The sequence below is a fragment of the Notothenia rossii genome, assembly GCF_949606895.1.
Source record: "Notothenia rossii genome assembly, chromosome: 4".
Lineage (NCBI taxonomy): Eukaryota > Metazoa > Chordata > Actinopteri > Perciformes > Nototheniidae > Notothenia > Notothenia rossii.
This window is the reverse complement of record NC_136902.1, coordinates 1,438,843-1,465,001: the sequence shown is the minus strand read 5'-3', so window position 1 is coordinate 1,465,001 and position 26,159 is coordinate 1,438,843. Positions and strand designations below refer to the sequence as shown.

Sequence of the window (26,159 nt, the reverse complement as noted above, 5' to 3'; positions counted from 1 at the left end):
CAGTTCGTACTGTCAAGGAGTGAACTCTGAGGCATGAACTCAAATTCACGACTCAACTCAGACTCAGGTACTGTTCAAAATAAAGATTTTACTGGAATTGACACAGTAACAAAACAGGGAAAACAATAACACTCTTTCGAGGAAAAACAAGGACTATTATCATGAGCTTAGAGGTACGTGAGATGTCCGTGGAGTAGGCTTGTACGCTTATCCTAAATTAGGAAACAAACTGGCAATGGACAGGAGGGAACTAGCACAATATATAAGCAGGGTAAGGGGAACAGGTGGAAATAATCAGGGCGGGGAAAACAATCACGGACGCAGGAGACAGATAGGGGCGGGGAGCGTGGAGTCCTGAAATGAGAGGGAGAATTACTTATCGAAATAAACATAAAGCACAGGAAAAAGGGACATGACAAAACTAACATAAAGAATAAACTTTCACAATAAGTTTCTTAGACATGACAATAGAGGCAAGGCAAGTTTATTTATATAGCACTTTTCAACACAAGGCAATTCAAAGTGCTTTACAAAAAATGAAAGACATTAAGAAAATGTTATTTCAAATCAGTCATTAAAAAGAAAAGTTAAAAAAATAAACATTAAAAGAAAAAATACATGGATAAAAGTTACAGTGCAGTCTAAGATATGAATAGTTCAATTAAAAGCAGCGACAAAGAGAAAAGTCTTCAGCCTGGATTTAAAAGTAGTCTTCGTTGCAGCGGACCTGCAGGTTTCTGGGAGTTTGTTCCAGATGTTTGGAGCATAATAACTGAACGCTGCTTCTCCATGTTTAGTTCTGACTCTGGGGACAGAAAGCTGACCAGTCCCTGAAGACCTGAGAGATCTGGATGGTTCATCATTTAGCAGGAGGTCAGAAATGCATTTTGGGCCTAAACCATTCAAAGCTTTATAAACAGCAGCAGTATTTAGAAATCTATTCTTTGACACACAGGAAGCCAGAGTAAAGACTTCAGAACAGGAGTGATGTGATCCACTTTCTTAGTGTTAGAGAGGAACCAGTGTAAAGACTTCAGAACAGGAGTGATGTGATCCACTTCCTTAGTGTCAGTGAGGAACCAGAGTAAAGACTTCAGAACTGGAGTGATGTGATCCACTTTCTTAGTGTCAGTGAGGAACCAGTGTAAAGACTTCAGAGCAGGAGTGATGTGATCCACTTTCTTAGTGTCAGTGAGGAACCAGAGTAAAGACTTCAGAACTGGAGTGATGTGATCCACTTTCTTAGTGTTAGTGAGGAACCAGAGTAAAGACTTCAGAACAGGAGTGATCCTCTCTCTTAGTGTCAGTGAGGAACCAGAGTAAAGACTTCAGAACAGGAGTGATCCTCTCTCTTAGTGTCAGTGAGGAACCAGAGTAAAGACTTCAGAACAGGAGTGATCCTCTCTCTTAGTGTCAGTGAGGAACCAGAGTAAAGACTTCAGAACAGGAGTGATCCTCTCTCTTAGTGTCAGTGAGGACTCACGCAGCAGCGTTCTGAATCAGCTGCAGCTTTCTAATAGATGTTTTAGTGAGACCTCTGAAGACACCATTACAGTAGTCCAGTCTACTGAAGATAAAAGCATGGACAAGTAGTTTGTCTTGTAATATAATAATAATAATAATAATAATAATAATAGATTTAATCTGTTAGCGCTTTTACCGGTGCTCAAAGATGCTTTACAGATAATAGTGAAGAAAGAAAGAAAAGAGAAGAAAGGAACAACAAATAAATATATAGTTAAAGTTAAAGTCAAATAATACAAAAACAATCACACATGAAAAGCCAGATTGAAGAGGTGAGTTTTTGTGAGTTTTTTGAAGGTGGTGAGGTCGGTGCAGTCTCTGATGGGTTGTGGGAGTGAGTTCCAGAGGGAGGGGGCAGCGACGGAGAAGGCTCTGTCCCCCCAGGTCCGGTGACTGGTGCGGGTGGGGATGGATAGGAGGTTGGCTTCTGATGAGCGGAGGTAGCGGGAAGGGGTGTGGTGGTGCAGCAGGTCTGTGAGGTAGGGGGAAGGGGTGTGGTGGTGCAGCAGGTCTTTGAGGTAGGGGGAAGGGGTGTGGTGGTGCAGCAGGTCTTTGAGGTAGGGGGAAGGGGTGTGGTGGTGCAGCAGGTCTGTGAGGTAGGGGGAAGGGGTGTGGTGGTGCAGCAGGTCTTTGAGGTAGGGGGAAGGGGTGTGGTGGTGCAGCAGGTCTGTGAGGTAGGGGGAAGGGGTGTGGTGGTGCAGCAGGTCTGTGAGGTAGGGGGAAGGGGTGTGGTGGTGCAGCATGTCTGTGAGGTGGGGGGAAGGGGTGTGGTGGTGCAGCAGGTCTGTGAGGTAGGGGGAAGGGGTGTGGTGGTGCAGCAGGTCTGTGAGGTAGGGGGAAGGGGTGTGGTGGTGCAGCAGGTCTGTGAGGTGGGGGGAAGGGGTGTGGTGGATCAGCAGGTCTGTGAGGTAGAGGGGGGGCCTGATTGTTGAGGGCTTTGTGAGTAATGAGGAGGACTTTGAAGTGGATTCTTTGACGGACGGGGAGCCAGTGGAGGTTCTGGAAGATGGGAGTGATGTGGTCTCGGGAGCGGGTGTGGGTGAGGAGGCGGGCAGCAGAGTTCTGGATATGTTGGAGTTTGTTGAGGAGGTTGGATGGTATGCCGTAGAGGATGCTATTGCAGTAGTGGAGTCGTGGAGTGATGAATGCATGAATCAGGATTTCAGCAGCAGAGGAGGAGAGTGATGGGCGGAGACGGGCAATGTTTTTGAGGTGGAAAAAGGCGGTCCTGGTGATGTGATTTATGTGGTGGTTGAATTTGAGCTGACTGTCGAAAATGACTCCGAGGTTGCGGATGTGAGGGGGGGGGAGATAGAGTGTGGCTGTCAATGGTGAAGTTGAAATTCTGGATGTCTTTGATCCGGGGTGGGGGGCCGATGATGATGATGTCTGATTTGGCACCGTTCAGTTGGAGATAGTTTGTTTGCATCCATGCTTTTATTTCTGAGAGACAGTTGGTGAGAGTGGAGTGTGTTGTGGGGGTGATGGTTTTTGTTGAGATATAAAGTTGGATGTCATCGGCGTAGCAGTGAAATTGAAGGTTGTGGCGACAAATTATTTTGCCAAGGGGGAGCATGTAAAGGATGAAGAGGAGGGGGCCAAGCACCGAACCCTGGGGGACGCCTTGGGACAGAGGAGCAGTGGAGGAGGTGCAGTTGTTGATGTTGATAAACTGATGTCTGTCGGTGAGGTAGGATTTCAGCCAGGAGAGTGCAGTGTCAGTGATGTTGAGTGATGATTCGAGGAGGGACAGCAGGATGGTGTGGTTGATGGTGTTGAATGCTGCGGTGAGGTCGAGGAGGATGAGGACGTTCAGGTTGCCGGAGTCAGAAGAGAGAAGGAGGTCGTTTGTGATTTTCAGAAGAGCTGTTTCTGTGTTTTGATCGGAAACCGGATTGAAATGGCTCAAAGAGGTCAAAGAGGTCAAAGAGGTCAAAGAGGTCGTTGGAGCTGAGGTGGGATTTTAGTTGTGAGGCAATGACACGTTCAAGTATTTTTGACAGAAAGGGGAGATTTGAGATGGGCCGGAAGTTGGACATGATGTCAGGTGTGAGTCCAGGTCTTTTGAGAATGGGTGTGACAGCAGCCAGTTTGAGAGAGGGGGGAACTGATCCAGATCTGAGGGAGGAGTTAATGATGGTGGCGATGAGCTGGGACATGGCAGGGAGCCTCTCTTTAACAAATTTGGAGGGCATTGGGTCAAGTGTGCAGGTGGAGTTAATTCCAGTCATGAAGTGAGACAGTTGCATGGGGGTCACAGGGGAGAAGTGGGACAGGGGCTGTGAGGTGAAGGGGGGGGAGCCAGGAGAGGAGGTGGGGGGGGTGCTGATGAGGGGTCAGATTGCTGTAAATGTTGCTGAATTTGGTTTGGAAAAACGAGAGGAAGGAGTTGCACTGTTCGGTGGTGAAGGACGAGGTGGCGTTGTCACAGGGTTTGAGAAGTTTGCTGATGGTGGAGAAGAGACGCTTGGGGCTGCTGGAGCCAGACTGAATGAGTTGTGAGTAGTAATTAGACCGGGCTGCGTTGAGTGCGTTACTGTACTGCTGGAGATAGTCTTTGTAGATTTGAAGATGGACTGTTAGTGTGGTTTTCTTGTGTTGGCGTTCAAGTTGACATTTCCTTGATTTCATTTGGCGGAGTTCGGGGGTATACCAGGGGGCGGAATGTATGAAAGAGACATTTTTTGTTTTTGTGGGGGCCAGTTCATTGAGACAGAAGGAGAGGGTGCTGTTATAATAGTCCACAAGTTCAGATGAGTTTTCAGAAAGGGGGGGGGGGAGGCAGACATCTTGCAGGTAATGGAGGCAGTGATTGCTGAAGGTGAGATGGATTTGAGGTTTCTGTAGGTTATTGTGCGTTTTTGCTTTTGGGCGGGGATGGGGATGTTGATATCCATGATGATGGCCAGGTGATCAGAGATGTGGAGATTGAGGCTGGACAGATGATGGATGGTGAGACCAGTGGAGCAGACCAAGTCCAGGATGTGACCACGGCTGTGTGTCGGGAAGTTGATGTGTTGAGAGAAGTTGCAGCAATGAAGGGTTTCCTTAAATTCAGAGGCATATTTGCAGGTCGGGTCATCAATATGAATGTTAAAATCCCCTAAGAGGAGAACAGATGGGGATATGGCAGAAAGCTGAGTGAGAATGTCAGAGAGGTCAGAGAGAAAGGAGGGGTTTGGCTTCGGGGGACGGTAGATGATGGCTGTGACCAGGGGAGATCAGGTGTTCAAATGAAGAAGCATCAGGGATGGGGATTATGGTAGCTTTTATTTCCTTTCTGATAATAGCAGCTATACCACCACCCCGCCCTTGTGGGCGAGGTTTGTCAATGTATGTGAATCCTGCTGGGGTGATTTGATTTAAAGAAAAATAGTCCAGGGGCTTTTGCCATGTTTCGGTCAGATACAGAAAGTCCAGGTTATTGTCTTTAATGAATTCATTAAGAATGTGGCTTTTATTGTGGATGGAGCGTGTGTTGAGCAGGGCTGCTCTGACGTGACGTTGCATTGGGTGGGGTTGTGTGGACCGGGGAAGTGGAAGGAGATTGGTCAGATTCACGTGTTTTTTGTTGTGATGGCGTAGTGTGGGCGCGTGACAGGACCGAATGGACGGGATGGAGTGTGGAGACGTGGAATGAAATAAAAATGTACAGCCAGAGCCTCTGTGTGGAGGACGGCGTTTGCGGAGTATTTCATTATCTGCGAGGATGTCCATGCAGTCCGGAGGCAGGCGGTTATTAAAGGAGTGGAGATCTGACAGGGAGTAGAGCGGCGGCATGATCCCGTGAAGTGGCGCTAGCACGGAGCTAGCTAATGCTGGGGACCCGGGCAGCAGAGACCAGGAGCCGGATGACCGTAGAAGAAGGAGCGGTGTGAGTCCAGATAAAATGAGAGTGATAATCCACAGCATATCAGGAGAATGATTCCAGTGGTTTCCGGAGGAGAATGGTAGGAGGGGCAGACAGCCTGGTGCAGAGTGGGAGCCGGGTGACCAGCCTACTAGCTTGTTAGCTAGCTTGTTGGCCACCGGCTGTAGGCGGCAGGGAGAGACAATGTCAGCGGGGAAGCCGGCAGATCGCAGCGGGATGGGAAGACCCACACGAGCCGCGGAGTTAGGGTGGAGTTAGGCTGGAGTTAGGCTGGAGTTAGGCTGGAGTTAGGGTGGAGTTAGGCTGGAGTTAGGGTGGAGTTAGGGGGGAGTTAGGCTGGAGTTAGGCTGGAGTTAGGCTGGAGTTAGGGTGGAGTTAGGGTGGAGTTAGGGGGGAGTTAGGCTGGAGTTAGGCTGGAGTTAGGCTGGAGTTAGGGTGGAGTTAGGGTGGAGTTAGGGTGGAGTTAGGCTGGAGTTAGGCTGGAGTTAGGGTGGAGTTAGGGTGGAGTTAGGCTGGAGTTAGGCTGGAGTTAGGGTGGAGTTAGGGTGGAGTTAGGGGGGAGTTAGGCTGGAGTTAGGCTGGAGTTAGGGTGGAGTTAGGGTGGAGTTAGGCTGGAGTTAGGCTGGAGTTAGGGGGGAGTTAGGGGGGAGTTGGGGTGGAGACAGAATTGTTAGCTCGGCAGACTTCAGGGAGCCGAGGAGCATCTAGGTAGCAGCCTGCTAGGTCCGATAATGCTAGCTAGCTAGCGGGCTAGGGAGCAGGAAAGAGCCAGCAGGTTGGAGATGACAACACATCTGCTATTTTTGCTGATGACTGACGTTTCAAAAGTAGAGAGCCAGACAGGAGAGGTTCTAATCTGGACTAAAGAACAATATTTGGGGCGGAGGAGCGGCGAACAAACAACGCCAGCATCCTCGGCGACCCGGGACAATATGTTGTGGTAAACAGTGTCAAACGCAGCACTGAGATCTTTTCTGTTGACTAATGTAGCGGCAATAACTCCCTATGAGTTAGCTGCTGAGTTAGCTGCCTGGACTTAAACATCAACTTGTGCACCTGTGAAATAGTAAGAGGCAGTCTTTATCATTGCCTGGAGGTCGTGGCTTTTTAAGGTCCTTGAGGAGCAGTTGAATTACTTCTAACATGGTCTTTATACTTTGCTCTTAAAGATTGCGGGATTCGAAAGAAAATTTAATTAATGCATGAACAACTATTATGTCTAATGAATAAGGACACAGGAAGAGGTTGGTACAGAAAGGAGAGAATGAATTGTATGCTTTAAATCAGGCCGTTGGCTAGATCAGGTCTCGTGTAATTGGAGGAGATTATGTGAGATCCTTAAGGGGCTTTGAAGTACTTAGTCCAGCCATTTGGTTGAACAAAAGCATCTGAGTGAGTCGATGTTTCAGGGATGAGGCAGGATTCTTTGCCCGTAGATGATGATTCAGTTCCAGAGTCGGAGATAGCAAGACATGTGCAAAGGACCGCACCAGCAGGTAACCTGAAAATCGAATGAACAACTCTGTATTACAGAGTCTGTAGAGCAGCAGCCATGTGAAGAGAGCAGGCGAGCAGCAGCAACTTGACGCAGCAGCAACATTAGCGAGGCGGAGGCAGGCAGATCTGGCAGCTTAAATAGAGTGGCAGGTTTACTGTAGGAGAATGTGTTTGATTGGTTGTAGGGACGAGGTACGTCACGTGTAAATGTATCATTGGAGCTCCAGTTGACTGCCTGAACTAGCTCGCAGGCTTTGCCCCATTTCTTAAAGTCTTGTCAGAGAAACTCCATCTGAAAACTCAGGCTGTTCAGAAGCTGTTCCACCATCTTTCAAGCACTTCTGATGGAGGAGACTGAGCCTTCATCAAAGTCACAACCAGCTCTACTGCCAGGTGAACCCTGACCCCTGCTGTGGGGCTGGAGGTGGAGCTGGGGGGGTAACGGGGGCTGGTGTAAGAACTGTCCCTAGGTCTGTCCTCTTCCTGATGAACAGCTGTTAGCCAGCTGCAGAGTCCAGTCTCTATCCACACAGCCACGTTCCAGGAAGACCAGAATGAAGGATGGACAGAATCCTCTGGTCTTCAACAGTAGCTGGAAATAAATATTCCTGTAGTGCAAAGTTCCCGCTGACGCACAGGACCACCAGCCTGTTTCCCTGTCCTCCTTTACCCTGAGTGTGTCTCTGTGTGGACAGACATCATGTGAGCTAATGCTTCATGGTTCCTCCACAGAGGGGACCAGGAGAGCTGGGAGGTTCCCGGTGGTCAGTCTGCCCAGCAGCATCAGACACAGCTGGACTCCATATTCACGGTGAGTACATGTACTACAGATACTTGACCTCTCTTCTGTTCACAGTCATCTCCATGCTGCACTTTCAGAGAGTCAGTCTGTCCGGATCTGATGTTTGGATCCATGGTTTATAGTTTGTGTCCTTCATGTGATGTTCCAGCTGCTGGAGGACCACATCGTCACCTTTGTGAAGAGCGAGCTGAAGAAGATCCAGAAGGCTCTGAGTTCAGATTACCCAGAAGGCTTAGAGGGTCAGAGTGAGGATGAGGAGGTGTTGGAGGCTGAGGATGAAGAGCAGAGGAGGAGCAGAGAGGCCTTCCTGAACATCACACTGCACTTCCTGAGGAGCATGAAGCAGGAGGAGCTGGCTGAGCGTCTGCAGAGCAGTAAGAGGGTTTCTATAGAGAGTTAACACTCTGGATAAATGTCTCCTCTGCTGATGTCTCAAGAGACCAACATATATCCATACTTCATTCAGAGAACCAGAGTTACAGTGTGACCTCATGATCTTTTGTTGTGTGTTCTTTCAGGACTAATTACTAGAGTCTGTCAGCGTAAACTTAAATCCACCCTGAAGGAGAGGTTCCAGTGTGTGTTTGAGGGCATTGCTAAAGCAGGAAACCCAACCCTTCTGAACCAGATCTACACAGAGCTCTACATCACAGAGGGGGGGTCTGCAGAGGTCAATGCTGAACATGAGGTCAGACAGATTGAAACAGCATCCAGGAAACCAGACAGACCAGAAACAACCATCAGACAAGAAGACCTCTTTAAAGCCTCACCTGGAAGAGATGCACCAATCAGAGCAGTGCTGACAAAGGGCGTGGCTGGCATTGGGAAAACAGTCTTAACACAGAAGTTCACTCTGGACTGGGCTGAAGGCAAAGCCAACCAGGACATCCAGTTCATATTTCCATTCACCTTCAGAGAGCTGAATGTGGTGAGAGAGAACAAGTACAGCTTGGTGGAACTTGTTCATCACTTCTTCTCAGAAACCAGAGACGCAGGAATCTGCAGGTTTGATCAGTTCCCGGTTGTGTTCATCTTTGACGGTCTGGATGAGAGTCGACTTCCTCTGGACTTCCTCAACACTGAGATCCTGACTGATGTCACAGAGTCCACCTCAGTGGATGTGCTGCTGACAAACCTCATCAGGGGGAAGCTGCTTCCCTCTGCTCGCCTCTGGATAACCACACGACCTGCAGCAGCCAATCAGATCCCTCCTGAGTGTGTGGACATGGTGACAGAGGTCCGAGGGTTCACTGACCCACAGAAGGAGGAGTACTTCAGGAAGAGATTCAGAGATCAGAAGCAGGCCGGCACCATCATCTCCCACATCAAGACCTCACGAAGCCTCCACATCATGTGCCACATCCCAGTCTTCTGCTGGATCTCTGCTTCAGTTCTGGAGGAGGTGTTGAAAACCAGAGAGGGGGGAGAGCTGCCCAAGACCCTGACTGAGATGTACATCCACTTCCTGGTGGTTCAGTCCAAAGTGAAGAACATCAAGTATGATGGAGGAGCTGAGACAGATCCACACTGGAGTCCAGAGAGCAGGAAGATGATGGAGGCTCTGGGGAAACTGGCTTTTGAGCAGCTGCAGAAAGGCAACCTGATCTTCTATGAGTCCGACCTGACAGAGTGTGGCATCGATATCAGAGCAGCCTCAGTGTACTCAGGAGTGTTCACACAGGTCTTTAGAGAGGAGAGAGGACTGTACCAGAACAAGGTGTTCTGCTTCGTCCATCTGAGCGTTCAGGAGTTTCTGGCTGCTCTTCATGTCCATCTGACCTTCATCAACTCTGGAGTCAACCTGCTGGCAGAAGAACCAACAACCTCCTGGCTGCCTAAAGTATTCAGACCTCAACCAACACATCTCTACCAAAGTGCTGTGAACAAGGCCTTACAGAGTCCAAACGGACACCTGGACTTGTTCCTCCGCTTCTTCCTGGGTCTTTCTCTGCAGACCAATCAGAAACTCCTACGAGGCCTGCTGACACAAACAGGAAGTAGCTCAGAGATCAATCAGGAAACTGTCCAGTACATCAAGAAGAAGATGGATGAGGATCTTACTGCAGAGAGAAGCATCAACCTGTTCCACTGTCTGAATGAACTGAATGATCGTTCTCTAGTGAAGCAGATCCAACAGTACCTGAGATCAGGAAGTCTCTCCACAGATAATCTGTCTCCTGCTCAGTGGTCAGCTCTGGTCTTCATCTTACTGTCATCAGGAGAAGATCTGGACGTGTTTGACCTGAAGAGATACTCTGCTTCAGAGGAGGCTCTTCTGAGGCTGCTGCCAGTGGTCAAAGCCTCCAACAAAGCTCTGTGAGTACAGAGATCATTTGATTTAGTGAATCAGTTATTAATACACTGCTGTCTTCTGAATAACTGTTGTCCTCATCGTCTCTTCAGGCTGAGTGGCTGTAACCTGTCAGAGAGAAGCTGCTCAGCTCTGTCCTCAGTCCTCAGCTCCCAGTCCTCTAGTCTGAGAGATCTGGACCTGAGTAACAACGACCTGCAGGATTCAGGAGTGAAGCTGCTGTCTGCTGGACTGGAGAGTCCACACTGTGAACTGAAGACTCTCAGGTCAGAGACCAGAACAGTTTGACTTAGCCAACAATTAAAGTCAATACTAACACCAGCCATGCTGCTGTGGTGTGGGAATACCATCATCAAAAACATAATTGAAGTGAAAAGCGACACAATATATCTTTCACAATTCACAAAATAGTTATTGGCAGAAACTTCTTTAAAGATCTGGGGGGACCAAACTTTTTTCCCTGAGGGCCACACACAGAACAATATAGGAAGGGCTGCGGCGCTCACTAGAGGTGAGATATATTGCCTCTTTTGGTCAGTTATAAGTTAGCAAAATCACTCAAATGTAGTTACATTTATCTTGATACTCGAATATACTTTAAGAACAAAACAGCCTACATCTCAGCTCTCCAGAGGGGTTACTTTACATCCTTTAAAAAATAAGCATCAGATTAATTATAATAAGGGGAAATAGGAAGGGTTTGTTATGCAAATAAGTTATTGGGCTTTTTATTATCAACTAAGATTTGTTAGAAAATGTTTTCAACTTTGATTCACTGCATTTATTTGAAGATTGGGCTGATTAACACATGAATACTTCTGTTTGATGTATGTTTACATATATATTTAAGAAGTCCAATATAAGAAAAGCGGACGTTTCTCTCTAGTCTTTGTCCACACTAGTTTCAAGTTTCAAGGCTTTTATTGTGAAGTTTGCATAGCTAGAGTGTAGTTATGACAATAACAAGGTAACTTTGTTTCAAACTCAAACTCCTCCAACACAATAAAAAAGATACAATAGTACAAGTAAATAAAATCAATCAGAATATGATAGAAACATAATACAACATAAACAGTGCAGAATAGCCTATATATAGTTGTTGGAATATTGATTTGAGTTGCAAACAGATGAATGTTATGAATGTTCTTTTGAAAGTTCAGGTGTTTAACATTCTTATTGCCTGTGGGATGAAACTGTCTGGCGGTTTTAGACCTGATGCTGCGGTACCGCCTGCCAGACGGCAGCAGACATATTTAGAAAATAAAAACTCATATGTTACCCCGGGATTCCACCGGGTCCGTCTGCGACGCGGTTTTCATCCGACCTCCTACAGCGTAAAACCCCACCGGGCGCGTTTCAGAAGCGGAGCGTCTTGCGTGCCGGCTCGCAGTTTTTGTTGATTTGGGCCTATTTCCTGGACAGGCTACTTTGTACAGACAAAGTTAATAATAATTGTAAATACTCCAGTTATAAACGACATGAATCAAAGATGTGTTGCATTCCACTTCCTGCTCGGCGCTATGCAAAGCTTGCGTCTCGCGTAAAAAATAGACCAGCCGCCAACTTTTAGCGGAGCCCAGCGCCGAGATGCTTCTGAGCCTTAAAGCTACGCGTCTGGTGGAATAATACGCAATGACTAGAGTGGTCTCGATTGGAACTGGCAATCGGGACGAAGCCCGATGGGGGCCGGTCGGTCGATGTGGGCCGGTCGGATAAGTCACTAGCACCCCCCGTCTACAATATACTAGCGATATTTACTTGCGGTACCGAAGTGGGCCGGTTGGGAGTCCCGGGCTGAATTTTAATCCCAGTCTGCCAATCTATGCAGGACCATCACACTGAGTATGGGTTACCCCCCAAGGATGTGTGGTGGGTCGGATCAGCAACAAGGACGTGACCCACTACAGGGGGAGGTGAACCAGCTGGCCACGTGGTTTATAGACAACAATCTCTTCCTTAATATGGATAAAAACAAAGGAGATTGTTGTCGACTTTAGGAGAACCTCAACCCAACAGCCCCACCCCCTGACAATCAATGGTGCCGCTGTGGAGCAGGTGAGCAGCACCAAATTCATGGGGGTGCACATCAACGAGGACCTCTCCTGGAGCAACAGCACCACGTCACTCGCCAAGAAAGCCCAGCTGCGCCTCTACTTCGTCCGCAAACTGAAGAAAGCAGGAGCTTCGCCACCCCCCCCCCCCCCCCCCAATCATGCTCTCCTTCTACCGAGGCGCCATCGAGAACATCCTCAGCAGCTGCATCACCTTGTGGTTCGGAAGCTGCACAGCATCCAACCGCAAGACACTGCAGCGCATCGTGAACATTGCTGAGAGGGTCATTGGTGCCTCACTCCCATCACTCCTGGAAATGTATAACACCCGCCTCGCCTGCAGAGCACTCAGCATTGTGGGTAACCCCTTCCATCCCTCCACCTGCCTCTTCACCCTCCTGCCTTCAGGGAGGAGGTTCTGCAGCCTCAGGTCGAGCACAACGAGACTAAAGAACAGCTTCGCCCACCAGGCTGTCAGGAGGCTGAACACTCTCCCCCCTCCCCCTCTCTCCCTTCTCTCCCCTCTATCTCACCTCTCCACTCTTCCCCCATTGGACCGGGACTTGAACACCAGCCCACACACACGGACACAAAACATCCAGCACCAGTCACAGTCACTTTTACGCTGCTATGGAAAATGTTGCACTCCCATTTGCACTATGTACCTCATCTTTTTGTATATATATACTGCTTACTGAAGTAAACGGTTATTTTCTGTTTTTTGTAAATTATTGAGTGTCCTTGCTTTTTAATGTGTGAGTTTTTTTATACCTCGGGACACTGGGAGACATATTTTGAGATTGACAATAAAGTTGACTTTGACTTTTACTTTGAGACTCTAGCATTATTCTCTATTCCTTTGTTTTATCAATAAGACCCTTACCATGGCTGTCCATTTGACCTGTGAAGCAGTGACTAGAGTTTTAGGTGTAGAGATGACCCAGAGGTGATGCATTAATAAGCCCCCCCCCCTTCCAGTCCTGGACCCTCAGGTGATCTGACGGCTTGTTTGTGTGTCTGCAGGCTGTCAGGCTGTCTGATCACAGAGGAAGGCTGTGATGCTCTGGCCTCAGCTTTAAACCCCTCCCATCTGAGAGAGCTGGACCTGAGCTACAATCACCCAGGAGCCTCAGGGGGGAGGCTGCTGTCTGCTGGACTGGACACGCTCAGGTATGGAGAGGCTCTCAGTCTGATAGAGGAGGTACAAATGCCAGGTTACGTATTGTAACCCTTGTTACATTAACACAGGCGGAGCACTCTACTGGACTCTATGGGTACTACCTTATCATGCAAGCATTCACCTATTGAGATTTCTATAGACGTAGCCGGCCCCGGGGCGGGCCTACCTGAATGCGTGCGCATCTCACTTCCGTATAAAAGGAGGCCTCGCCACCCGCTCATCATCCTACACCACTCTTCATCGAGCGGTATAGGACAGACAGTGCCCCAGGGTAGAGGGCTCCGCCTGTGTTAATATAACAAGGGTTACAATATGTAACCCGGCGTTACATCTCTCACAGGCTCTTCCCTCTACTGGACTCTATGGGTACAGTGGGCGGAGCCCCGATGTATGCACGCACTGTCGTCCAGCACACCGTTCCACCTCACTGTCCCTGACCCTATTTAGGGGCAATGGATGTCCACTCTCGGGAGACGACCGACAGTGGTGCGGTTAGCCAAAGTGACAGACCTAATGTTAGCCCTATTTACAGGCAATGGACATCCACTCTCGGGAGACGACCGACAGTGGTCAAAGTGCCAGACCTAATTTTACCCAGGGAAAAGTGGTGAAAATGAGAAAATGTATCCGAAAATAGTGCCTCATAATAATGATTTCCAGGGCAGAAAAAAAGCACAAAGTGATTTGAGTGCAGTTCTCATGTGTCCCCACAGGAGGGCGCATCATCCCAGGGAGCACAGTGCATTAACAGTAAAAAATACAACCCAAAAAAGGGCAAATCAATGGATTTAAAGTGCAGGGAAGCTCCGCACCACACACAGGTATATTCCTAAATCCCCACCATGGTGACCACGGTGATTTAAACTAGTTTCTGCGGGGAAAAGAGTGCTAAAAATCGGATTAAAGCCTGCTAACAGTGTGATAAAAGTCTGATTGTTTCAGAGACCCATAGTAATGCAGGGTCGGGCCGGGTCAGTACTTGGATGGGAGACCGCCTGGGAATACCCGGTGCTGTAAGCTTTTTTTAAATACAGGTACATCCATGGTGATAAGATAAGATTTATACCCTGACGATCCAGCTTATTCCTCTTCACCTTAAACTGGTGGACAGTGACAAACTTTTTCAAATCGTTCTAGTTGGCTGTCACCTCTCTGATGATGTGGGTCATATCAGACTGGGTGAGCCTGCACCCCCGGAGCTTTGACGCAAACAAGTACCTCAGGAAATGGTTCACAGTCTTCAGAAACAACAGCGATGTTGTGACTGCCCGGCCCGACTTTGAAATATACTCGCTCCAGCCACGGACCCTCTTTGTGTCTTTTAGAAACAGCCAGTCTGACAGCCGGTCAACACCATGGGCCATGAATACTAGGAAGTTCTTTATCCGGCTGACATTGGACATACAATTCTCTTTCCGTTTTACTGTCGGTGCGAGACCCTCACAATGACCTCTGTATGTCTGAATGAACGTCTCCATGCTTTTAGGCAACATGATTTCACGCATGGTATTCCCCCGTCCCTTCCCAGTGGACCAGTGATTTTGGGGGAGAGGGCCAGTCCTTAGCCAGATTAGCTTTCAGCTTATTGGAGACAGACGCACGGGTCTTCTGGCATACAGGGGTCTCACTAACGGAGGCTTCTACGGACCGCATGACAGTCTTCACCGGGGTCTCACTACCGGAGGCTTCTGGGGACCGCATCACAGACTTGAGAGGGGTCTCACTACCGGAGGCTTCTACGGACCGCATGACAGTCTTCACCGGGGTCTTGCTTCCGGAGGCTTCTGGGGACCGCATCACAGACTTGAGAGGGGTCTCACTACCGGAGGCTTCTACGGACCGCATGACAGTCTTCACCGGGGTCTTGCTTCCGGAGGCTTCTGGGGACCGCATCACAGACTTCACCAGGGTCTTGAGAGGGGTATTGCTGCCGGAGGCTACTGTGTTCATGCCGGGGGTACTTGAGATTGCCAGGCCCTTAAATCGTATACATTCTTCGTCTTCCTCAAGCACAGCAGCAGTGGCACTCTGCTTCCTGGGTTTTAGCTCCTTTTTCAGCCTGGAGCGCAGGGTCTTCACCTCATCAATGAGGGCATCCTTCTGAGCCCTCAATGCCACATTTTCTAGCCTCACCTGCCTGCAGTCCTCTTCGTCACACTCGGTATGTGGGGAGAAGGGTGGAGGGTGCACCGGGTATTCCTGCTTATTGTCTATATCCAATGATTTAGCCATTCCAATGATGGGATTAGTCTCTCGGAGGTCATGGAGCAACTGCAGGGCCACACTATGCTTCAGCCTTGCCATGACCTGATGTGCCTCATCTCGGGAGAACTCAGGGTGGTCACGAGTTACATGACGGTGTAGTCTCTTCCCGGCATACGAACACCCTGTGATGGGACAGGGTTTGGTCCGAACATTTATTCTGCCACTGGCCATTTTAAGAATGATGCCTCTTTCCTCCAGGTCCCGCACTGCATGTTTGTGCTTAAGGTGCTTGTTCAAAGCCAGATAGCAGAGTCTGCACACCGGGCATTCGGACAACATCCTTCCCAAAACACACACAATGAATTGTATTTAAATGGTTTTCTGTTTCTCCGTTCATATGCATTAGCTAACCGGTGATTGCAACCATGGGTCCGATGCTTCAATGCAGGGAACACGGACCAAGGGGAGGACTTGGGTTACCACCTGGTTAAAATGGTCCCACCTCCGCACCAACGCGGGGCTGGTGATGGGTCCGATACATTGATTGTTTTTTGTTTCATGGTTCTGCCACAAGCTCACAAGACAGTTTTGGGTATGAAAACGTGGGGATAACAGTACCTCCGGGCGCTCCATCCCGCTCCGGCCTTCGCCGCAGCAGGGGGAGGAGGCATTGAACCCCTCGCACCTGCCCCCAGAGGAGGCAGGGGAGTCAGGTACCCGAAGGCGCACGGTGGACGGCCAGGTCGAGGCCGCCACACCGCACTGGAGTCAGAGTTCCGAGTTTTTCGAGCCAGGTCCCGGTGAAACGCAGCACGGAGCACCCGGCAGGAGCCTCCAGCAGACCCCCCCCCCGCGCGGTTCCCTCGTCCCTCGGAAGAGGCGGAGAGGTGGGTGTTTTTCATCTGCTGGCGGACTGCCGGGGAGAACGTGTTGCTCGGGAGCTAGGCTCAGAGTTAGTGGCAGTGAGAGCCCGTGCACCTGCTTTTTACAGCAGGCACGCGCTGGTATCGGGGTGGGGAGAGAAGGTAGAAGCAGAGGCTGCAGAAACAGCCAGAGCTTTCCCCTCTAACACACCCCTCATTCGGTCCATAAGCACTGGGCAGAGTCCCCTGTCAACTCTCCTTATATTCCTCCGGAGACCAGTTGGGAAATGAGCTCAGTAATGTACTGCACAACATCACATGGGTAAATGAGCTACGTAATGTACTGCAAAATCACATTTGGTTTATTTCCAAAAAGCCTGGAAAAAACACATATCCGTCATGTCCTGTAAAATATCATTCTTTGTTTATTTCCATCCTCCAGGCAAATACACATATCTTTGTCCGCTCCAGGAGCACAGTCGAACCCGCAGTTTGGATGAACCGACCGCCAAGCACCGGAACCTGGACCCGGGGAGGAGGCCCTCCGATGGCGGGTCAAATTTGCTGATACCGCAGCTGGCTGGACACTAGCCGTAGAGGAACACCCGGGCGGGACCAGGCATTTCCCTCTTTGCAGACAAGCATATATGTGGTTGTTACGCAGGATCAAACAGGTAGCCTGTGATGAAGTAGGGTCGACCCTATATCATGTGAAGCCACCGAGCCGTGTGTCCCAGAGGGAGCCGGTGCCGGGCCAATTGCTGAATGCCGCAGCCGACTAAGGCCGCTATGCAACAGTGGAGGATTAGAGAAACAGGTGTTTGCCTTGCACTCCGCGGCGAAGTGGGGAGGTGGAACTTCCACCCCGCTACGGAACCCGTGGTGGGACCCCTGAGTCAGACGGTTCTTCTTGGAAACGCTTCATATCGGTCGGCCCGGGAGGTAAGAGACACGCAGGGTAACGGACACGCAGGGTTACCCCCATGCAGCACACGCAGCACACGGTGGAGGCAGGGGAGTCAGGTACCCGGAGGCGCACGATGGACCTACAGGGCGAGGCCGCCACACCGCACTGGAGTCACGGTTCCGAGTTTTTCGAGCCAGGTCCCGGTGAAACGCAGGACTCCAGCAGGAACCTCCAGCAGACCCGCCCCCCAACGGTTCCCTCGTCCCTCCCGGCCATCAGAGTCGAACCCGCAGTTCGGAGGAACCGACCGCCAGAGCACCGGCACGAGGCCGGGCCGGCGGAGGCCCTCCGATGGCGGGTCACGTTTGCCATTCGATCAGTGAGAAATCAGAAAAAGTGAGTTAACTTTTTGGAGATCCATAGAAAAGGGGTGAAAATGAACAAAGTATCCGAAAATAGCGCCTCATAAGGCGGGTAGTGTCCCCTGACAACTCCCCTTGCATTCCTCCACACTCAGAAAAAGTTTGAGTTATTTTTTTGGAGAACCATAAAAAAGGGCTAAAAGTGTTAAAATGTATCCGAAAATAGTGCCTCATGAGGCGGGTAGAGTCCCCTGGCAACTCCCATTGCATTCCTCCAGAGCCCAGTTCAAAAACTTAAAGCTTGGTAAGAACCATGCTGGGGGGTCTCCGGGCAACAAATGTATCCGAGCCAGAGTGCTCATACAGCGGATGAATTCCTCCATGAAGTTACACAGCCGTTTTTTTTCTGAGTCCTCTCAAAAATCGGGTTTCCGATTTCGTGCGGACAGTAGTCTGAAAATGATTAACGAATTTTTTGCACGGAGTAGGGGAGGCTTGGATTCCCCTCTCCGTTGTAAGTTGCAACGGGGGGGTGGAAAAGTGTCCGGGGCTTCGGCCCGATGCGCCGAAGTGTTGAGCATCTCTGAGCCCCTTCTCCGTTGGCACTCAGCGTTTTTTCAAAACTTCATTTTTGATTATTTTAAGATATAATTGACCGTTTTCTTTCATTTTTTTTTCTTTCCACGGGTGGGGGCCTATGGCAGGCCGCCTATGAGCTCCCAAATTCGGCCTGGAACCTCCAGGATTTGTGGGATAAGCTCCATAAATTGACAAAGTCATCCAAAGATTTCACTTTTATAGCCGAAAGATATATAATACAAATAAATTAAAATAGTAAAAGGTACAATTGTGCTCCGCATTACCCGGAATTTGATTTATATAGCCCCATAAAAGTGTTTAAAAATCATTTTTGTGGGGAAAAAGTGTTAAAACGCCTGATTAAAGCATATGCAGGACCCCAGTGAGCTCCAAACTATGTGCATTGTGTTAAGGAACCATATGGATGATAGCATCCATCATTTAAATGCAAAGGCGACGATTAAAAATCATTTTTAGGGGGAAAACGGTGGATCTGTCCGTTTCGTTAACAAACTGATAGGCAAATGGACAAGCCTGATTAAAGCTTGTGCAGGACCCCAGCGAGCTCCAGACTATGTGCATTGTGTTAAGGAACCATGTGGATGATAGCATCCATCATTTAAATGCAAAGATAATGATTAAAAATCATTTTTAGGGGGAAAACTGTGGATCTGTCCATTTCGTTAACAATCTGATAGCCAAATGGATAAGCCTGATTAAAGCATATGCAGCACCCCAGTGAGAGCTCCAGACTATGTGCATTGTGTTAGGGAACCCTGTGAATGGTGTACATGAGTGTATACATGTTTTAAATAGTAGGATACCTCCAGGGCGCATCACTACATTTTACAAGCCAGGGAAGGTGCATGGATCCTGGGTAAACATTGATTCAGTTTTTTTAAATGTGTGGAACAGTGTTTTGTCACTTTCAAAACTCTCCTGTCATTGACCGGAGAAATTGGGTCGATGTTGTATTCAATCTGGCCATTAATATTCCAGTGAGACGAAGAACGTACAATGACCGGAGTGATCCCATGTTAATTTTATTCAAAAACAGGAGCATTCCCTAACCGGCTTTAGCAGCCGCTGCGCCTCACTCACCTCTCCCTCGGTTGTAACCGTGGAGAAGTCCGGGCTGCGGCCGATAGAGCACCCTGACGCGCTTGCCTCGCAAAAAAGTGTGCTCGAAAAACAGTGTTGAGGGCTCCCCTGCGTCCGCTTATAGGCAGACAGGGAAAGTCTGCAGCTGTATGGGTTCACTATGCACCCTCTCTCCTGAATCCCTAAAGAGCACTGGGAGAGCGCAAGTGCCCCTTATGTCCACACACTCAGACACTGACCCCGTGCAGAGTGTGTACGGACTATAGTATGGAGGGCTCTCCCCCTCCTGCCCCCACGCAGACGAGGGGAGCCCTCCAGCCCTGTAAGGGCCCAGAGCCTATTAAGTCACTCCACAACCCTCCAGAGGTCCGGAGAAATGTAAGCGCATCTACGCCCGGGGAGGGGGTCAGATGCCCACTGACCCACAGACCCCCCCTCCTCACCAGTCCTATGTTGCCCCAGCAAGCACAGACGCTGAGAAAGAGCCAGACATATCCAAGAGATAAAACTTTATGAAGGGACCTGGCGTTGACCAAGACGCCGCCGTGCATATGTCCTCCACAATCACGCCGTTGAATAAAGCTGTTGACCCAGCCACAGCTCGTGTGGATTGCGCACGGACCCCCGTGGGACAGGCTTTCCCTGCCCGCTCGTAGGCGTGTGCAATGCCTCCGCAAAGCCAGCTTGCCAGGCGTTTCTTGGACAGAGTCAACCCGCCCCCGAAGCACACAAACAGCTGTTCAGGGCGTCTCAGCGTAGCAGTGCGCTCTAAATAACATGCTAACATGCGCACCGAGCAGAGGAGGTGTAATTTAGCTTCCCTGGCCCCACCATGGGGTGGAATACTAAATCCCCCCAACTGAATACCCCTCAACCTGAGCACACTCCTTAGTCTCTTGGGCACAAAGGAGCGGTTCGGTCTAAGTGTCGCCCCGCTTCGGTCAGCCCGAATCAACAGGCAACTCGGGTGCACGACAGAGCGGTCAACTCGGACACTCTTTTGGCTGACGTTAAGGCAAGTAGCAACGCTGTCTTCCACGACAGTGCTTTTAGGGAGGAGAGCTCCAGAGGCTCAAATGGTTCTGAGACCAGAGCCTCGAATAATAGGGGCAGCTCGCACTGTGGGGCGGAAGCCTCTTGAGACATTGCCCCCCAGAACTGGGGGATTGCCTGGCCCACCTTCATCTGTGCCATCCCTGACTGCCACAGAGTCCCGACGCGCCCCGACGCGCTCCGATGCGACCAGAATGACTGCCAGATGTTCTCGCCTCACTCTCCCCAGGAGAAGGAGAATGAGACGCAGCGGTGGAAAGGCGTATAGCAGCTTCCTTGGCCATGGCTCGTGTGCAAACGCATCCACCCCTAAAGGCGGGTCGTCGCTCAGGGCCATGGAGAACCACAGGGCACAGTGGCTGTTGCGCCGGCTGGCGAACAGATCCACTTCCGCTCTCCCGAACTGGACCCAGATCTGCTTCACCACCTCCATGTGAAGCGTCCATTCGCCTGGCAGGGAGCCGTCCCTCGACATGAGGTCGGCCCCCCTGTTCTCCAGTCCCGGGATATGGAGGGCTCTCAGAGATAACACCACCTCTGAAGCCCATAACCACAGCCTCTCCGCTGTGGCCAACAAGGCGGCGGAGCGGACTCCACCCTGCCTGTTGATATAAGCCACTGTGGTGCTGTTGTCGCTCCTGACAAATACATGTCTCCCTTGAATTAGGGGCATGAACTGATGGAGGACTAACACTACCACCCGTAGATCTAGGAGGTTGCTGTATCGTGTTTCTGTTAGAGACCAGCGCCCACCTATAGCCCTCTTCATGCAGGTCCCTCCCCATCCTGTTCTGGATGCGTCCGTGAACACTGTGATGTAGGAGGTTACCCGTCCCAGTGGAGACCCCCTCCGGAGGCGCCCGGGAGACTGAGGGGGGGATGGTCACCAGCCGCCGTTTGTGCCTCTTGGGATTCAAACGCAGGCTGGAGAACCACCTCTGCAGGCGGCGCATATGCAGTAACCCCAGCGGGAACACAACTCTTACCTCCCGGGCCGACCCCAGCGGGACCACAGCCGTCATGAGACCCAAAGTCGGGATGACAGTTAAAGCTGTCACTGTCGCCCCCTGTCACAGCCTGTGAACCGCCCGGAGAGGGGATGCACTTCTGCTCCCTGACAGGGTGGCGCGTAGCGCGCCTGCATCGAGCACCACTCCCAACTACAACGCCTGTTGGTAAGGTATTTTTCCAATTGATTGCAAAGCCTAACTTGGTTAGGTGTGTGATCAATTGTGCTGTGCAAAGCAATGCCTGTTCCCTGGACCCAGCCATGACTATGAGGTCGTCTAGGTAAAAGAAAACTCTCATTCCATGGGCTCGCAGCGGTTGAAGCGCAGGGGCCACACATTTTCTGAACGTGCGTGGGGATAGGGAATAGCCGAACGGGAGCCTGTTGTACTCGTAGGCTATCCCCTGGAAGGCAAAATGCAGACACTTTCTGTGCTCCGGAGCAATTTCCACATGAAAGTATGCGTCTTTCAGGTCGACGGTGGTCAACCATTCGCCCGGTTTGCACTAGCCCCATTAACTGTTTTATAGTTAACATGCAGATTTTTCTGCAGGAAATGTGCCGATTCAGGCCGCGGAGATCTAGAATAGATCTGAATTCCCCTGCCTTCCTGAGAACCGGTACAGTACACAGCTGAGTTCCCATTCCCCATAACATTGTGTTAATGGACAAGCCCTCAGCTGTGGGGCCGCAGCTATGAAGCTGTGATACTCTCTGGGGACCCGTTCCGCCGCAAAACTCCCCGCGAAGGAAAGATTTGCAACTGGAGGGTCGACACAGAAAGGGCCGATTATTTACTGAGGTGCCTGAACGCACCGCCGCGCGCTCTTGTGTGAGCGCGCGCTCCACCATAATGCTGTTCTCACCACTACGGTAAACTGCATTAATTGTCTTTGCTTTGACAGTAATACGCCCGCCATAATGCCCCTGTACACGTATTGACGCTGTATTTCCCATTCAACGGTGAAATGCATTAATCGGAGCTATTATACCAGGCAAGGTGTGTTTTTCAGCGGCGGCGGCCTGTGATGAAGTAGGGTCGACCCTATATCATGTGAAGCCACCGAGCACCGGTCCCCTAAGGAACCGGGCCTGGGGCAAGGCCCGTGGACCAAGCTACTTATTCGGGCTTGCGGCTCAATAATCGCTCTGACCTGGTGAGGCGGGGGCATCTCTAGCAAGGAGTGAGTAGCCCGCACACCCGCCACCATGATCATCATCCAGGGAGAGTACAGCCCTGGGCGGTGGAATTCCATGGACGCCGGACCCGGAAGGAATGGCGAACGTCAATGGCACCGCCTCAGCCATATCCTGGTAACTTTTGGGGAAACCAACGCTGTCATTTGAACGGCGATCAAGCCTGAAGCCACAGAGCTCTTCTGTTACTGTCCTTTCTTCTTAGAGGAAGTTCAGAAACACGTAACTCTGGATTTGTTTTAATGTTTGAGGAGCAATAAACGACACAGCAGCTTTTTGGGATGTTAAAACTATTATTGTTCGCCTCGCTCATGAGAGTACCAGCTGGAGAAATTACAGCCTCGCCTACTGATTTCAAATGTGTGCTCTAAAATGATATTTATAAATGACTATTATCATTATTATAAGCAAGACAATAAATAGCAAAGATATGTAGAAAATAAACGTATTTGAGATACATTCTTAACGAACGTAACGTTGGAGAAAATACGTTTCTTGCTAAACGTAATAAAGAATACAGTTAAGTTCTGTGGGAACGTAATTTTTAGGAGACAGGGTTGCCAACTTGCCATAATAAATTCTGACGAAAAATACAAATGATTATGAATACAAATAAAATAAAAGAAGCCTCCCGTGAGTTACTACAAGCTATAAAGTAGATTTTAAAAACGTTTTATAGAATAAAAGCTCACTGCAGGACGTTGTAGAAATGCGTGTGTGCACCACGACAAAGGAGCCTCATTCACTTTACATTGGGGTTGTTTGCGTGGTGCAGACACGTAAATGTAACAAAGTTCGTGACTCCACCACGCAATGCGGTGTCAAGGAGTTGTGGTGGAGTCACGCATTCTGGTGAGATCAGGTTGGTGTCTGTAGATGTTTCTGGAGGCAGACTGAGGTGGACATATCAGATCCTTTAAAGACTAACTGACCCCCCCTCTGCTCTCAGCCTGGAGCCTGCTGCAGTCCGGTTCTTGAGGCCAGGTCTCAGGAAGTGTAAGTGTGTTTTTAATCATGAACATCTTCACACTGGGACATCACAGGTACTTTAATCACCTTTAATACCTGCTGTGTCTCTCATCAGATTCCTGTGGACTCACACTGGACTCAAACACAGTGAACAGAGAACTCCAACTATCATACAACAAAAGGAAGGTGACACATGTGAGAGAGGAGCAGAAATATCCTGATCATCCAGAGAGGTTTGTCTCCTGTTCTCAGCTGATGTGCAGAGAAGCTCTGACTGGTCGCTGTTACTGGGAGGTCGAGTGGAGAGGAGTGGTTTTTATCTCATTGACTTACAGAGGAATCAGGAGGAGAGGAGGCAGGGAGGACAGTTGGTTTGGATGGACAGATCAGTCCTGGAGTCTGGAGTGCTCTGCTGGTGGTCGTTACTCAGTCTGGCACAATATGAGAGAATCACTAATCTCCCCCCCCTCCTCCTCTTTCTTCCCCTCCTCCTCCTCTGGTAGAGTAGCAGTGTATCTGGATCATCCTGCTGGCTCTCTCTCCTTCTACAGAGTCTCCTCTGACACACTGATCCACCTCTACACCTCCAAAACCACATCCACTGAACCTCTCTATGCTGGGTTTGGGTTTGGGTCCCCTGGTTCCTCAGTGTCTCTGTGTTCTCTGCAGGACTGAACTCCCCCCTCCCCCCCAACAATACAAAAAGAGAGGGGCTGATATGTGTAAAATAAGATTTCGGAGACTTTCAGAGAAAAAGTCAGAATTCTTAAATTATCTGAAGAAATGTATCTTTGTTAATTTCTTTTTTTAAATAAATCTAAATGTTGAGTATTCAGAAAATAAAGAACTCCCAAATAAAAGTCAGTCTTTGCAAAGATGAAACTCAGAAAGAGGTTGAATACCAACAGGAAGTGCATTCTGATTTATTTCCACACGGAGGCTTTTATTCTGAAAGTGCAGGAAAACCTCCATTTCTCCCAAAGTCTTCCCACCATCTGTAGTTTGTGAACACGTGACATCACTTCAGTTTGAATGGCAGCAGTAAAGGGTTACTGAGGCTCGTTGAGAACAGGTCATAGTGACGAGTTCAATCACTTCTGCAGAATATAATATATGATGTCTACAAACTAACATAACGTCTAAAGTGCAAACGTGAACAGAAAGTGCAAACCACAGCGTGCATGCATTTGAGCTCAATGACCGGCTTCCTGTGAATATTTAAAATATAACGTGGCCCTCCACAGCAGAGTCTGAGCGGCACAGAGTGCAGCTTTTATTTCAATGCTCGCTTTTTACTCTCATGCAAACATGCTCATTACTTTTTAAGAAGGGTCAGATTCAATGTTCCTTATTTGCATTTAGAAACTAATCTTCCCTCAACAACTCGATGATGTTTGAATGAACACGGCTGCTTCTGGGGTGAATGTAAACCTCTGATCTGGGTTAGATGGGTTTATTAACAGACCAATCACAGGATGATTGCCTCATCATTAACACTCATGTGCTTTCAATGTAAGCAGCTGATCTAATCAATAAAGTGTGTGTTTTGAGTCGGACTCGTGTCTCTGTCTTTGTCTCAGTTTGCTGGTATATTTATTTGTTCCATATTGATAATGATCAGAAAGCTTCAGATTTGGTGTAATTCTCTTCCCCCATTAGAGACAGGATCAGCTCACGTTCCTGGGTCAGTTTAGTGTTGTTTTGCTAGACGACACCTATCAGGAGAAGTTACTCTTTGAAAACAGAGACACCAGCGTCTTTTCTCCCCAGCAGTTGCCTCAATATACCATGATGCAATGCAAAGCCCTGGTGCATGATGGGAAGCAGCAGCCCTTTGGTTTAACTCTGCTGGGAGACACATTAGCCGCATTCACACCGGAGTACTTTTCCCACTTTAGTTCCGATATAGTTCAGAAATGTCGCGTTCACACCAAAAAGAGCCGGAACTAAAATGAGTTCATGAGAACCTTTTTACCCCCTTTTCCGTCCCTGCTAGAGAGCAGGGACTCTCATGCGGCTCTCTTGTGAGAAAAGAGCTATATTTCTGATTGGCTGGGCGCATTGCAAACCACGCCCCGTAAAACTCAAAAAAAGTGTTGTGAAGCCACCATTTTATTATCCTCGCATTAGCATTATTAGCATTAGCATTAGCCCAGCGCAGAAACGCAGAGAGACTAATTCGCCATTTTGTGTGCTTCGCGGATGCACTCGGCTCCTCTCGACTGCTGCTCGGTCAGCTTCCGGATGAGGAGGCATTCGTTCGACCAACTTACAGTAGATAACATTACAAACATTTTTAACAGGGGTCATAATAGTGTAAATAATGTTTGTTTTGGCAGTTATAACTGAATGTAATGTTTTCTACTTTTTACATCTGGGAAGGCATTTGCCTTCATCAGATGGAAAGTGTCTTGACCAACAACTTAAGTATTTCTTATAACTATGCAGGGCATGCAAGAGAGCAAACACAAACAAGAACAAACAAACAAGTGAAATGACGAATAAAATAGAAATTGTACAATATAATATTGTGGTGGTTCATCTTATAATTCAGTCTAGAGAATGCACCAGACAGCATCTAAGACCTGCAAACATCTAAGTGTTCTAGGGGGAGGCCGCCCAAACCCTTCGTGCGTCATTTCGTCCGCGCGCATTTCTCAGGGCAATCTCTATTGGGC

The 26,159-nt window shown here is 49.2% G+C and overlaps 1 protein-coding gene across 1 annotated transcript in view; it reads left to right on the top strand.

The window, feature by feature from the left end:
- LOC307035610 (NLR family CARD domain-containing protein 3-like) overlaps positions 1-25,031 on the top strand; it is a 97,748-nt gene extending 72,717 nt beyond the window's left edge. Inside the window, exons 6-12 of the mRNA XM_079675172.1 lie at positions 7,625-7,703; positions 7,843-8,068; positions 8,213-10,010; positions 10,098-10,271; positions 13,080-13,226; positions 23,462-23,508; positions 23,597-25,031. Of these exons, the coding sequence (XP_079531298.1) occupies positions 7,625-7,703; positions 7,843-8,068; positions 8,213-10,010; positions 10,098-10,271; positions 13,080-13,226; positions 23,462-23,508; positions 23,597-24,156 (3,031 nt within the window). The 3' untranslated portion in view covers positions 24,157-25,031. The remainder of the gene's footprint in view (positions 1-7,624; positions 7,704-7,842; positions 8,069-8,212; positions 10,011-10,097; positions 10,272-13,079; positions 13,227-23,461; positions 23,509-23,596) is intronic.
- Positions 25,032-26,159: the final 1,128 nt, after the last annotated feature.